We start from the raw sequence: 16,151 nt of genomic DNA on the forward strand, positions 1-16,151 counted from the left end.
CTATATATGGAGATATTAAGCTGAATGAAATCCGAATGTGCCATCACCCCGAATGATTTACGAGTCAGATTAAAAAAAGCCCTGTACAAGCTCCAAGCAGCTGCCTTCTCCTGCATGCATGACCAAAAATTAGCTGTGTTTTAACAGCCTGAGTACAATTCCTACAGAGCAACAGAAACATTTAACAACAAGAAAGTAATGTCTGCGTTTTTAAAACTTATATATTTAAGGATGTGTTGTGAAGGAAATGGGAAAATTTTACAGTTTGACCAAATAGATCTCCGTATGAAATTAAGAGGAAAATACGTTTTGTTACAGAACTTCATTTGAGGAGGAATGATCTGTTAGTTTGGAGCAGTGTATCGCAATCTGGGGAAGCAATGATCGTGCTGCAGGGCTGCTTTATCATTAAGACCTACTTCTAGTCATGTGCCACAAACCAGACACGCCAACATGGCCTGGTTTCAAATTCACCTTTTATAATGGAAGAATCATATTTTTACAGATTCTTTCTAAACCGCCCAGTGAAAACCCCTGCTGTGTCTAAGTGATAGATTCTGCAGCCTACATAACGTTGCGTTGGAAAAGGCTGTTTTCTTCCTTGTTGTTTTGTACCAGACAGCTGAAATGAGTTAACGCAGGTTCATGCTGCCTATGCAGGGTGCCGCTGAACTCTCGTCCGAAGGTTAGGATTCTCAAAGGTCTCGCTTTTAGGATCCAGAGCTCCTCTGCACATTGTGAGTTAGATGTCTCGATGAAGATGCCAAATGTACTTTGGTAAATGTATGCAGTGCTGTCTATGGCACATGCTCTCGGGTGTCATCGTAAATATATTTCATTTGTCAATTTGTATTGTGCTGTACTTTCGAAACAGATTGGAGACCTAACTTACGTAGTTTTGAAATGTCTAACACTACAAATAACAGTTTATAACACATTTATAGATGTGTTAAATATGCATTTAAAAAGTTAATATTACAGAACAAGTGTAACACACAGGAAAATACATATTTCATGTTCACTGAAATAAAATAAACGCTGAAGATGCAAGGATTTATCATCAGTTACAGCCTGTTTTTCTAGTGTTAAGAGTTGCGTCCACTAAGCTGAGGGAACACAAAGCCACTTTTTCAGGAACAGTGGCTTGAAACCTGGTTACAGGAGACCAAGTTTGAGGCAACTTTGCTATATAAAACCCCACATCTCCCCTGGTGTGCCATGTATCCTTAAACCTAGCTTCCTGAAACCAAGATCCAATCCACAAAGTGGCTTTGCGTTCCCTCAGTTTAATTTACCAAACTAATCCACCATGATTAATCCAGTTTGATAGATTTTATATATATATAATATTTCTATATTATAATATATATATATATATATATATATATATATATATATATATATATATATATAAATAAATATAAGATAATAATTATTCCTTGGACGATGCTGTTACTTCACTTGTTGCTGACTTTCCCCATTTTTCTTTTAACATGGTATCACATATAATTTCGAAGGTAGAATGTTTAATTCAGTTATATTTGTTTTTATTCATTTTTTTTTGTTCAAGTACAAGACCAAAGAAATAAAAACCAGTACCAAACAAGTGTGTATAATAAATTGTAATGTGATTGGTTTAGCATGCATACTCTCTGTATGCTAAAACAACAATAGAAACACACTTCACTTGAAAACAACAGGCGCAAAACAGTATGTTTCACGTTTACAGAGAAACATATCTAATATCAACAATCAATATTGTATTAAAACATTATATATATAGCATTACATGACTATTCAGTCTCCACATGGAGGATTACATTCTTATATGTGAACTCCACACTGTTGCATGTAACAACATTAGTTTGTGATTCCAGCATTCACTAACATGCTATCACCACTCACATATACTACACCCTTCTACTGATAAGCGCACAGGGAGGACTTGCCATTGCATCCCAGGAAATCCAGGCACGCCATGTGTCATGACTGGGAAAGTAACCTATAGAACAACTGGCTCCACCTGTTCATCTAACTCACTGATGGGGCATTTTTCGGACTGCTGCACAGCAATTAATTCAACGTTAGCAGAAAAACAAATACCATTTTGGGGCGATTCTGGTTACTATAATGACTTTGGCGGTTATCTACATTTGGATAACTAATACTTTTACCATTTTTTTTTTTTTTTTTATCGTAATAATACCATATAATAGAAAATAACAGAGCTTAATTTCCATGGACCCAGTTTAGTTGGGGATACTCCTTGAGCATTGTCTCTATTTAGTGTATGATTTACTGACTTTCTGTATAGATGTAGCCATCCATTAATTCTAAGACACTGCAATCTTTTGCAAAGGACGTTCACACTGACTTCTCTTTTACCTGCCCCCCCCCCCCCCTTTGTCAGACAGAATAAACTCAAAAGTTCTCCCTGTGCAAACACAACACAACATCCTGCGAATGTTTAGACTGTTCTCCCTCATGCAAGAAAAGCTGGCAGACTGTGATCTCCTAGCTTTATAACAGATGAGTCACAGGAACTAGAGCTCTGGACACCTGTGTACTTAAAGAGTCCAACAAATAAAATTAATATACTTTAGATTCAGTTTACAGAAGCTGGCTTTGCTTGGACGTCATGAGCAGAGCTGGAGGAACTGCTTTACGCATTCATTCTGTTTTTAATAATCCAGCAGCTCTGTTGCTTTCTCAGTCCTTTAAAGTCTATAAGCCCTTCACATGAAACTCTAGCTGGTTCTTCATTCAAAGACGGTCTTTTTTTTTTTTTTTTTTTTTTTTTTTAAAGTGTTTGTAAACATTTAAAAAAGGTAGAGACTGTTAAAAAAAATAACTGCATAGACTCTAATAAACAGTAACGAAAAGTTTCATTGATACCAAATTAAAAATGAAAACAGTCTTTAAATAAGGCATATGCTACAGTTTCATGAATAGGACTGTACAAAATAAAATAAAACAGGACATGATAAATAACATGATTATAAATCACCTATATCAGGAATAGCAGGTAAGGCGTCCAACATGCAAGAAAAAATTAAAGATTACCATCACAAATGATCAAGTTGGGCTGCAGGTAGACTTCAGAGTTTCTTGTGATATCCCACCCATATATTTTTTTCTAACTGAAGATACCACTAATTTCATGTACATTAATACTTGGACACACCAAGTTATACAAAACGTTTTTTTTTTTTTTTTTTTTTTTTTTTTTTCAGAATCCCTGCAGCACACACTTCTATGTTGTTCTCTTTAGGTATATAATTCTAGTCCACCTTGCAAATATAAAATTCTCACAAGCTGAAGTTAATATGATGCCATACAAACACATTATTATTATTTTTTGTGTTCAAAAGTTAAAATTTACTAAGTGGGCCCTAAAAACTGTATTTAAATTCTTCTCTCAAAACATACATTGATTATATATTTTTTGGAGAAATCTTACAATTCATCGCTGACTTCTAGTGCTTAAAACATCACACATCTACTTTTAAAAATCAATGGTTCATCTCAAATTAATCCTAATAAAAAAAAAAAAAAAAAAAAAAAAAAAAAAAAATGTCCCTAATGTGATCAATATCAAAACACAGGCTGTATATCTAGAAATCTAAAATGGCACCAGAAACTAGAATAACTAATTGGTTTCTTTGATTGACTAGCAAAGTGTGTTTATTGTAATGCCTTCAAAAAAATTAAAAAAAAATTAAAAAAAAGACTAGAAACTGTAAACATACAGTTTATGTATAATCATTAAAGCTTTACTTTTTCACAAATACATTATATAAAAGTATTTGGTACCATCTATAAATAAGTTCACCAAACTTGTACTCTGCATCAGTGTGCCTGAACCAAACCAAGCCTTTGTCAGCAATGCAGCGTGTCCTTTGATTCATTATGAGCAACAAGCATTGGGTGTTTATTCCCATGGGGCAGAGGAGGTATATATTCTAGCTTAGAGTTATGAATGATAGACCACAAAGGGAGTACATTAAATGTAGTAAATATTGGCTACATATGACAAAATAAGTGTCACTTGAACAGGCTAGGAGAGAAAGTGGAAATAGAAAGTCTTGTTAGCTGGATGGGGTGGTGTGTTTTTTTGCTCTGCCTCCCTCGCCCTCTAATCCCGGAAGGAAATCAGAACAGTTTGTGCTTGTTGGAGCCTAGAGCCAGGTGAGGAAGGGTTCGCTCTTGTTGAGCACGGACTCCACGTCGTTGAGGATCGGGATCAGGTCTTCTCCCTCCAGCGTGCCGAGGTCCACGTTGGTTCCCGGGAGCGAGTCCAGAAAGTCTGGGAAGCGGCTCTGCTGGTTTACTGACATGGCGGTCTGAGCCATGCTCTCTCCTGCAAGGGGATGTGAAGAACATTCACAGTAATGAACGCTTTCCACCAGCTTCAAACACTCAATCACAATTTCAGACCGCATTAGTTCCTAGTTCTGTGGCGCTATTCAATCACTCTATAATTAGTACAATTCCAGAAACGCATGTGAACATTCAACAGTCACTTAAATATAATGTGCCTCTGGAGAGTTAGAGCGAATGTCGATATACAACAAGCGGAATCATGAACAAGCTGTATTTCCTGAATACTGCTGCCACTAACATGTTTTTAATTTGATCCTTTGCCCCACCAAGGATATAAAAACAATAACTCACATTGCAAAATCATCTGCATTAAATTCTCGGATTACACTATGTAACACAATTTTTGTTCCTGGGTAGTAAGTGTTATTTCCTGTAAATACAGTATAATCGTAAATCTCAAAAAACTGCTCACTTCTAAATAACAGTATTACTTTAGTATAAATACATGTTAATTTGGATTCATATGTTGTTTTTTTCTGACTTGATGTGAACAAAAAGACACACATATGCCCGTTTTCCCATTGGAAATAGTGATATTTTGAAATATCACTGTCCTGGTCACAAAAGCAAAGTCTGTGGGGAATAATAGCCATTTTCTATACTTTTGAGGCATAAGCAATTAGGAAATAACACTTACTACCCAGGAACAAAAAAATAATAAAATTTGTTACACTGTGTTATATGCAAAATGTTAGTGAGACACAGCAACCAGTATCTGAAATGAGCTACTATTCCAGGCCATTTAGAAAAATAAATCCATCTGCCCATTCTTACCAGTGTCCATTTCATCGACATTGTTGAGAAAATCTTCGGGAGTGGTGGGGATGCTGTAGCAGCCTAACCCTAGCCCGCTGTCTGTGCTCTGTTCCCTGGAGTGGTATGGTCCGCTAATCGAATGAAAAAACAACAGCGGAACACTTCATTACCACGCATTCCATGAACCTGCCTTTCAAACGGCTGCCATCAGAACATATTTCAATAGGGTTTTCATTTACTACAAATACAGAATTGCTTTGCAAAGCTGGAAATGCAACCTTGCAAACAGGCCCCAAGAAAGGGCTGCCTACTCAACTGGAACACTTGGAGGCATTCAAAATGGGTAAGCAACAAAGAATAATGGCAATAGTTCATCATGGGTTGAAGCTACTACCCAGTACTGAGGTCCCACTTCAGAATGTGGGCGAGGGAGGCAGTAAACACGAAAGCGCTTGCCTGTTTAAGAAGGGGTCAGAGCCGTTGGTTGGCATGGTTCTCATGTCCTGCGTCATGGCGGGTGTGTTGACTGCCGTCTGCACTTGAGCCAGATTGTCCGATTCCATGGGAAGCTGTCTGCACAGCGCCACCTCCTGGGGCAAAACAACACAGTTAACCTTCTCAACAATACTCTTCTTTGAAGTTTGCTTGACATACAGTAGGGTTAGCATTACTGCCCCTCTTAACTGCGACAGCTAAATGGCACATTTTTCCACACTTGAAAAAGGTTAAACAAGGTTTTACTAGCAACCAGGTTCCTGTGTGAACAAAACCGTCTTCTTCTGATCCTGCTTTCAGAAGGCATTTTCAAACCACGTAAAACAACCAGACATGTCTGGCTCTGGTTTTGGGTGGGAACTAAGCGACAGAATGTGAAAAGAACCCGCTGTATTTTAGTCACCTGCACTACCTGCCTGTCTGCATTTTGTTGCAGAGATTGTAATCTCAATAAGACGTTATAAAAATCCAGCTATCAATTATGCTTCAAAGTGTTTCAAAGAGAGTGCTGTTTTAAAGAAAATCAATGTGAGGAATTTTCCAAACAGAGAGGCTATTATTTAAGTGTAACACTAAGCTCTTGACAAGGCAGGGATGATCAATAACTCAATGTAAATAAGAATTTTCTACCTAATTTTTGCTGCCAAATTGCTAGCAGTGCTGTCTTTCAGGTGTCTGCTGTTTATACCACAGGTAATGATAAACTAGAAATCTGACGCTCAACACTGTTTTAATGTTAGATAATTGCTCCTAGTCGGGTGCATTAGAAGTAACCCTTTTCTTGTCACAGAGTGGATAACACATTTAGTGAGAAACCACGTCTGTATTTTAATTCCCGACAGGCGCCAAGAGGGGGTGCCTAATTTAGGGCAAAGCCAATGAATGAAAAGATCATTTTTCACTGATGTATTTTTTTCAGGTTCAATGTTTATTTTTACAGAAACATGAATAGAGCAGAAAAATACACTTGCTACTATAATATAACGCATTCTAATAAAATTCTAATTGGACAGCAGTATTGTAAGATATTTTATGTATTGAAATTGCAACTGCCACTTTACCTTAAAAAATGCACTAGTAGGTATTACTCCTAAATGTTAAGAATATTTCTCAGTTCAAATCCACAATTTTCCAAATACAAATTAATTCCTTTTTTTTGTTGTTGTCCTAATAACACTGTTTTAAGTGTCCAAAACACGTTGCAAACAATGCACCCTTTATACATAACAGGACATTAAATATGTATATATCTGCAATTAAAAGCAGAAATCAGTGTTCTGGTTGATTTAATAATAACAAAAGTATTTTACCCCTGTCCTGGTGGCCACTGCTATATTTGATTTCTATAGCTATTGTTTTTGAAGTACAAAGGAGCTATTTTGGAGATAAGCTCTCAGAGCAGGGTGTGGCTCCACACTGCAGCTGCAGCGTTCAGTCAGCACAGTAAAATCCAGTCAGCAGCGACTGAGGGACCGATTCTTACAACCAGCCAACTGCATTCCTTCCTTATAGGCCAAACACTGTCAAACAGCAAGTAGTGCAAACTGCACCCTCAGTACTGAACCGCCTCTGAACACAACCCTTCATAAACATGCACGGTTCATTTATGGCATGTTTTACTGTTGTATTTAACGTCTCGTGCACAAGTCACAGTACAGTATGTCACGATGTTAGTGTTCTGTTTGTCAACAAGACTTAATTCTGTTCTATAAATTAGCAGGGGATTTGTCAGCTAAACACATTTCAATTGTACCTACAGGGAGAAATGAACATAAGGGAGACAAGTGTTCTGAGTAGATCCATGGAGACGGTTTACAGTATTCTGCCTCTAGGTGGTAAAGTAGAAATCCAGTCAGCATCAGAGGTAACAGATAACACATTTTAAAAGGGAAAGTGACTTTAGTCATTCGTTTGGACGACCACGTGGATAAAACGTGCAGCTGACTAAACAAACAAATTGCTTTAAATCACCTCGCGCGAGGCCAGTGTTGCTACGCTACCTGTCTCATGAGCTCTTCCTGTCTCATGCGGATGCGCTCTCTCTCCAGCTGGATCCTCTGCAGCCTCATCTTCTGTTGGAGCTGCTGCTGGGCGGTCAGCGCATTGGGCAGGTTCATCATCCCGGCCTGGGCGTTGGGGGTTGGGAGGTTCTGCTGGGAGACTGGAGGACTGGAGGTCATCTGCTGCTGCTGCTGCTGCTGCTGCTGGTGATGATGCTGGTGCATCACTGCAGAAAGACCAAAAACACATTTGTTTTGAATTTCAGAGGATTTACAAAATCAAGGTCAACAATATACCAGTTTGACTATTTTGGTGCTAAAACGGAAAAGTAACTAAATTTTTTTTAAATAAATAAATAAATAAAATAAACAAGAAGAGCTGTGGTACTAAAGCTACTGAGGAGGAAACAAAATGGATGTTAAGAGGCTTGCCAGCAATGAACATCTTGTCTAAGTGGGTAAACCATCAATGAGGGGGGCACATCAAAGCAGCGCACACACATGGGCACCATCATTACTATTAGAATAATTAGGTTTGCACTCTTCTCTTTAACATAATCTATTCATAATGTAAAGTGATTAAGAGGGAGACAAGCCCACAGGAAAGGTCTGTTACAGAATTACTAGTTAGGTGGACCACATAGTCAAAATCATACCAATCAAATGGCGGGGGGGGGGGGGGGGGGGGTATTTAAAAAAAAAAAAAAAAAAAAGATGCGTGAAAAAGAAATCTGCCTTGTGAAACCAAATAACTTGCTTATAGTCAATGTCAAATGGCTGTTTTCCCAGCTGCTTGAAGATGAAGAACACACTGCAGGCCTGTATTCCAAATAAACCTTTAGATCTGTTTAATATCAAATGATGCAAGTGTCTCCTTAGACCATTACCTAATCCTTCACACATGAACATTGACAGAGCAGCGCCAGCAATAAACAAAGTACAGCCGTCAATGTAACCTTTGCTACACTTGAGGGGGTCAGCCCTGAAACACAGGGTGGTTTTGCTGGTTCAGCGAGTTGCTGCTGTCAACCGATACACTGTAATAATTAAACAGACGTGAGCATGCGCTGGACCGTGAGTTTCAGGTTAAAGCAGGTTCAGCTCTTGTTTTCTTGCAGGGTCTTTACGGTTTGCATGATAAGTCCCCTTGAGTTATTTCCCCTTGAGGTTTCAGCTAAATGCCTGGGTTACCTTGAAATCGGCTTCTTAGAAAATGGCACGAATGCTAAAAAGAAAAGGAAATTACAGCTGCTGCATTAACAATGGGAGGCATTTACGTCAGCTCCTTTCCCATTGTTTTACTGCTGGAGACCATTTGGGCTAAAACAAAACACTGCTCGATCTCATTTAAAACTGCAGAAAACTTTTCCAGAATAGTGGACAATGTGGATAATGCTTTAAAAAAAAATTAAAAAGTACCTGACTGAATATTACAAATATGTTTGTAATGTAGGGATTAAAATGTAGGGATGTCTGTGGATCAGAACTGAAGTGACACAGATAGTCCATTAAAAAATGGGATAGAGATTATCTCCAGTCCTTCAAGAATAATTAAACAGGACACTTCTACCAACAAAAAGCACCTCTGGGATCAGGAAAGGGTCCATTTTAATGATTCAAACAGAGGCAGTAAATTATTTGGATCTGCTGCTGTTTAGCTCAACTAAACAAACCAACGTTTATTTTAAAGGGTATCGAGTTTTGTTTTTTTAGTTCCACTTGAAATTTTAACTCAAATAAAAATGTTTATTTTATTTTTATTACTATGAAGTTCTGAGGCTCAATGCCAAATGAGAATCTTTGGCTGGGCCTAGCTCTGAATACTGAAGCAGTTATTTATTTTAACACGCCTTCCATGAAAAGCTTTTACTGATTTAATAAAAAAAAAAAAAAAAAAAAAAAAAATAGCATTTCAATTCAAACAAACATTTCTATAGAGTGGTTCATACGGATGAGACATCAATGAGAATCTACAAATGAATCGAGGAATTCTATAGGGTTAAAGGGGAACACATTATTTAACCTAAAGCTGACAGAACTCCGAATATACAGGTGTAAATTGCCCCTGACAGATGTACTGTCTCACTTGTACAAGTTATTATTTCAGTGTCTAAAGTGTAGTAGACCAGCTGTGGAAGACTTTAGGCCCAGTTTTCAGGCAGCTTGAAGCTCAATTCATCTCCACTGGCTAGCACTAGGTGTCACCCAGCACTCTGATGAAAAACATATGTCTGCAGAGAAGACAGGAAAGCCTGCCAGAACTACTTTCCCAACGTAGTCACGACATCTTGTAGAAAAAGGAGCAAGAACTCCAGCCCTGCCAACAAAGAGCTTCTTGATTCATTTATTTCCCAGAAACAGCGTCAGCTATCCAATACGGTCAACAAAAAACACTGCTTTCTAGCGGGGGAGGGGAGTGGGGGGGATTTTTTCAGTCCAAAAATCTGTTAAGCATAAAGCCTGCAGTATCCCTCTCCAAACAAGACTTCTTTTCATAGCCTGAGCCAAAACCAACCAAGAAGAAGTGATCTCTATGAACATCCTCCTGCTTTAAAGAGAGTTTATAACACCTTAATCACTTGCTTTCGCAAGCGTTTCAAACAGACCAAGCTTTGGTCAACACAGGGTTCTAAAGGGTCCATATTGAGGCTTACATCTCCCGGATATTTTATTTCTCAGATTTCTCATTTATGTGAGGGTTTATTATTCATGAAATGAGCCTGTTAAAGCAAGTAAATAGTAAATAATGCTTGTAATTTTTTTGCCTGCTCTATGGTGACATTCTTCTATGTGAAATGAAAATTGCCAGATCTATTAATACAGAAACGTTCTCGCATCAGGCCTTGATAGGCATATTTAACCTCCAGCAATTTTCTTTTCAAAGCTAAATTATGTATCCAGATTTGTTTGTTTTAAGAACAAGGACTTTCTATCATAAAGCAAAGATACCGAGCTTTGCATTAATCTTGTTTCAAAATAGCATGTAAAAAGAGCATGACGACTGTTGCAATCTGTTGCCAGAGTTTCACAACCAAGAGATTTTGGTGTAAAAATGGGACCTATACATTACAAACCAGCACACCCATTGCTTGAACCGTGTACACTGCCTACTAACTGGCAACACCTGGCACCAGACTTCAAGACACAGTTTGCAAATGGCACCATTTCCAGTGCCTTGCTAGACTTCAAAATCCTGGATTGTAACGAATCTGCTTTGGTGTAAATGGCATTGGTGGTAATTTGAGATTCTGTCCATCAGGAACTAGTGCATGACCAAAGGAATTCATTGACAATTATTGACACAGCATAGTGAGCACCAGAAATCCAGAACGCTATTTTGAAAACACATCTTTGGACCAGGTTATAAGACCCTGGTGCACGGCACTCCACTCAATTCACACTCTGGTAGACTCATCTGGGTACGTTTCAAAGCAGTCCCTCAATTCTGTGTTTGTAGGATGCAGGTCACAGGGTGATGATGGTGGGGAGGTGTCCTGCTCCTTAGCTCCATGGTTTTGGATCGGGCAGGTCACAATCAACGGTGGTACTTACTTGCATCCAACCGTGGGTGGAGCCAGGACATGCTTTGGGTTTTGTGGTGAATGAAGTATGTTTCTCCCTGAGATGTCGTTGCTTGTTCCCAGCCTTCATGCAACTGTCCTGTTCAAGCAGGAACATCAGAAGAACTGTCAACAATGGCTCCAGGCCTTTGGAGTACTTTTGAGTATTTTAGTTGGTGCTGTATTGTACTACTTTTTTAATGAATGCCAAGATCGCTGCATTCAGTTCATGTATCAAGAGCCAATACTGTATGTCCTTCAAGAAAACAGTTCAAACTCACTGATCAGTGGTCTGTCCAATAGTATCGATCCATTTGCGAGTCTGTGCTAAAGCGTGTTTTTCAAGCTCAGAATTATTTAATTTAGGGAAGGGCAGCTGTATTACACCTGGAGTTTGTGATGCTGATGCCATGCTGCAGTGAGACATTCTGAAGGTGAATTCAAACAAGAAGATAGAATACTGTCAATGCAACTTAACTGATTAAATCGTATCACGCAGTAGTCCATGCGTATCGCTCCGCACACAGGGAAAGAATTGGGTTTAATCCACTACATTCAAAAGGATATTAGTTGCAAACCCAGGTCTGCCAGTCGGAATACACATTTTAAAAAGATATATCTGCCTGGTTCTGTTTAATGACAAAGGGAACTATATATGATCTATTTGCTGCTGCTAAAAAAAAGCAAAGACTGGTCTGAGGAATCTCCACGGGTAGTCATGAAATAACTTTGCCAGCAGGGTTCGCTGTGTTACAAAGATGCAGACATTAGTATTTATTTAAAATTGTACATGTCTATTAACAGGTTACATTCAAACCAAACTACTAAATACAAACAACAACCAGCTATTCTGGTAAAAGCGGACAATGTCACTCTGTAGTTCATTGGTGATAATAACCCATGTCAAACTCTACTACTGGTTTTCATGGCAAATTGACAAATTGCCAGACTTAACAGCAGCTATTAAAACATAAATATAACACTTAAAACAGAATATAAATATATCAGTGTTAAAAAGAGAACAAGTTTCCCTGTATACAAACAGATGATCAATAAAGTGATTAAAATCCTTACTTATTGGTGAATTTTACTACATTTCTGTTTTACCCATTTCAAATAAGGAAAAAATATGCAGTAAGGTGGAAAATACCCATCATAACAGCAACAAACATGGCCAATAGAACTGCTCTTTAAAAACATCGGGATCTGTTCCAGCATTGTTCCATTCAGCTACTAGACGAGACAGGGGTGCTACCAGCCTGTTGACACTACAGTCCAGATACACTGTTAAGACTGATTGCAGAATCCCAGTGTGAATTTACTGCTCCCTGCGGCAGTCAGGCGATTAAAAAATTCCCCTCTTCAGAACAAGGGGCCCCTGCGTTGTTGACGTGTGGAGGTGGATTTTAAACCCCCCCGCCCCCACCTGGTAAATTGTTTTCTCTGCCATGCACACATGCACAGTAAAAGTGTTTTATCCATTCTAGCATTCCCTAAAGAATAAGCTAGGATAATGTAGACAGAACAGCACACAAAGGTGATACTGTACTTGGTTGTTTACCTTTCAGAAAGAGCTTGTCAACTTTGTGAAAAACATACCTCAGCTCAGCTTTTTTGGTTGTTGTTTTTGTACAATGTCAGTTTAAATAGAAACTATAGAACACAGTCTCCAAATGTGTAAGATGGGTGGACTTGTATGGTGTCTAATACTGCTGAAGAATTAGCAAACATAAGAGACTTCTGCTAGGAATGCCTGATTAACACAATAGCGTTAGGGTTACCAATTACTTCACAGCTCAGAGACACTGAAAGGGGAGTAATGAAAAGCTCCTGATCTGGTGTTATGTTCCACACTTCAGATTTTCAGCTCTTTTACTTTCAATAAATCATGAGGTATTCACTGGTGCTTTTTCACGACCAACAACAGCATTAGATATTTTTCCAAAACATTAGGGCTCAACTCATTAAAAGATAAAAACATTATACATGTGTACATAAGAAATATTGAACGATAGGGTGACTTTCATGAATGTGGTCCATTTATTTACAAAACCTGTAAGCTGTGCACACACACACACACACACACACACACACACACACACACACTATAGATAGATAGATAGACAGACAGACAGACAGAGACAGACATTTCCAAATGATTTATATCCCATCCCTGAGTATCATTTTACTATTATCTACACACAGGCACATTTTTCACATAATTTGCAGCTTCAGAATCAAACAGTCTGCACACATGCACACTTGTTTAGCAGTAGATGTAATCTGGCTCTTTCATCATTAAAACCTGCCTCTAACGACTTTGTTGTCATAAGTCCTCGGTCCATCCAACTGTCTTTGAGCAGGTTCCTATAGATTTTTACAAGGGGGTGACAAGGCGCACGATTGGGGTTTCAAGGGCTGTCAAGTGAGGGAAGGCTGCCCACAGCGAAAGCCTGTTGTTCCACTGCCTGCTTTCAGTTCTGATTTATTATATATCTGGATGCCTGTTTCTTGCATCTTGAGCTGATCCTGCAGTAATGAGTAAGATGATTTTCCAGGGTATTTAATCCTGTTTCCATCACTGCCCCAAGCCCTGTAGAAACGCCTTGCTTCACACACCTGCTTGTTCTTGATTCCTCTGATATTCCTCTCAGGCACCCTAATAAGCCTTCAGATAACAGAGCTTCAAGGAGCTTTTCAAGTGCTTACTGGCAAAACTCGCAGACACCTTTTTCCATTTCATCCCAAGACGCCTAACAAGGAACTCACATTTGGTAGTAATTTACTGTACAGGAGAAATAGTTCAAACACATGCCGCAAGGCAGCTATTCTTTAAGCTTGCCTTCAGCGGGAAAGTAACAAAGAAAAGTGTCATACACTCTCTTTCCAACACGTTGCCACTTGTTTTGCTGCCAAGATTTCAGTTTTATCTAGTTTCCAGCTCCCTTCCAGTCATATTTGAAATTGACGAACTTTAGCGTTTAATGTTTCATGCTGTCGTGCGTAAGAAGCTGTAGTTACTCAAATAAACTACCTCTTTTTTTTTTAAACCATATCCTTTACCATCTCCAGATGTTAGTGATGTTAAGTTAGCAAAGTTATAGAAGGTTTGTACAGTCAATGGGATTAGATGAGTTGAACATTTTAGGCTTTACTAAGATATGACACACACACATGTAGCGAGCAGGATGTCAAGTCAAAAATTATTTGAAGCAAAAAACGTAATGGCTTTGGAGCAGCTGTTTTTGTTTTAAGCCACAGAACTTATTAAAAATAATGCTACATCAAAGACTCATTCATTTACCATGCTATATCTAAACTGATTCAAAATGTAAATTCAAGACTGTTGATTTAATTAAAGCAAGCTGACGTTCTGTCAAGATAAGCTTTAAATACATGCATGGTGGAACACTACATACATCTACATAGCATTTGAGACAAATATGTTGCTATCACGGGATTAAAAAGTTATGCGACATCTTTTTTAAAAGACCTTCCTCTATTAACTTTAAAATCGAGAAGAAAATATTTTTAAAGTTACAAAAGACACCTCAAGAGTGCTGAAGAGAACTTGGAAATACAGAACATAGTTGTTTGGTTCTAGTTTTGTAAAATTAACAGGAGTACCGCTTTCAAAAAACAGCTTTTAATTAAAGATTGGAGCAGAACGCTTTGAAAATATGGCCCGGTATATTGAAACAGCAGGGCCCACAGGAATGCTGGTACTGCATAGTCCTGCTGAACCCAATACACACTCCCGGGCTAGAATATGAGAAGCTCTGACAGCGAGCATTAGTCAGTGTGGCTCGTCCAGGTGAGGAGCGCCCCTGGACGGGAACAGGCCAACAGGCTGAACCCCAAACAACCCCCTGCTCTTGGCGTTTTGAGATTGGTGTCAAAAAGAGAGGCTCACCCAGGTTTGGTTGAGACATTGCCATCGATCTCTGCTGCATTGGGGTGGATGCGGCCGGTGGATGGAGGCTCATCTGGTTCATCGCTTGGCTCATGGTCTTTCGTGGATCCTGCCATGTGGTTATCTTTTCCATGTGGCTGTACAGGGCAGAGAAAAAGAAGACACATTAACTGTCTATTGTATTACTTGTTATGTTTGCTTCATGTTCAACATTTTAAAAAGGCATTGATTTTACAAAAGAGTTTTTCAAATTTGAAATGCATGAATGAAAAGGAGGTTTGTGTATTATGTCTGTTTATGCGATGGCTGCTGGGGTGGGGGGGTCCTGCAATTCAACAAACTACTCAGCGTGTAAAAAAAGAAGCTATATGCTAAACAATGACACAATGTTTTTGTAGCTAAAGATATTTCAGAATAACAATGCAGAAGCTCATGCTGGCTCCTCACAGTGTATTCAATCTTTCACCTATGCCTTGCTTTACTGACAACGCCTATCTGATGACAGCACACACTCTGCCTTGCTCGATTAATAATAGTAATAATAGTAATAATAATAATAATAATAATAATAATAATAATAATAATAATTATTATTATTATTATTTTCTTAGCAGATGCCCTTAAGCAAGACGACTTACAGTTGTACACAAAATAAAACACACAGGTTTTTCCTTAATCGACTCATCAGTTGAAGAATGCTGCACAGCAGGGTGTATAAGACATTGGCTACTCCACCCTGTAATGTTTAGCCGGTGTTACAAGGAATCAACTCCAAGTTACATGCTACAGGTTGCCCAACAGTTACATACAATAAGCATCATGGCTGTGAATGAAGACTTTCACCCAGACTCAAAAACAACACTCCAGTGCCAGGTCTCACCACAGTGTGTAAAGTTAATGGTTGCTTTTATGTAGAAAGCACACGCTTTTGGATGCATTAGCACTGTCTGAAAACGACCACCGATAAGCCAAATGGTGAGGTATCGAATTCTTTATTGTCTAAAAATTTTACGTTTAACAAATATGCTAAAAACAAGATTTATC

The 16,151-nt window shown here is 38.6% G+C and overlaps 1 protein-coding gene across 2 annotated transcripts in view; it reads right to left on the minus strand.

Moving 5' to 3' along the window:
* Positions 1-4,117: 4,117 nt before the first annotated feature.
* Positions 4,118-16,151, minus strand: part of wwtr1 (WW domain containing transcription regulator 1) — a 35,199-nt gene continuing 23,165 nt past the window's right edge. Inside the window, exons 2-6 of one of the 2 annotated variants that reach the window (XM_041270168.1) lie at positions 15,108-15,244; positions 7,635-7,861; positions 5,596-5,726; positions 5,158-5,270; positions 4,118-4,360 (exon numbers count right to left, since the gene is read on the minus strand). In XM_041270168.1, coding sequence (XP_041126102.1) covers positions 4,179-4,360; positions 5,158-5,270; positions 5,596-5,726; positions 7,635-7,861; positions 15,108-15,244 — 790 coding nt within the window. In that variant the 3' untranslated portion in view covers positions 4,118-4,178. Of the gene's footprint in view, positions 4,361-5,157; positions 5,271-5,595; positions 5,730-7,634; positions 7,862-15,107; positions 15,245-16,151 lie in introns of both variants that reach the window. The other variant, XM_041270167.1, reaches the window with a different exon arrangement.

Source organism: Polyodon spathula, chromosome 14 (assembly GCF_017654505.1).
Source record: "Polyodon spathula isolate WHYD16114869_AA chromosome 14, ASM1765450v1, whole genome shotgun sequence".
In the NCBI taxonomy this organism is placed as follows: domain Eukaryota; kingdom Metazoa; phylum Chordata; class Actinopteri; order Acipenseriformes; family Polyodontidae; genus Polyodon; species Polyodon spathula.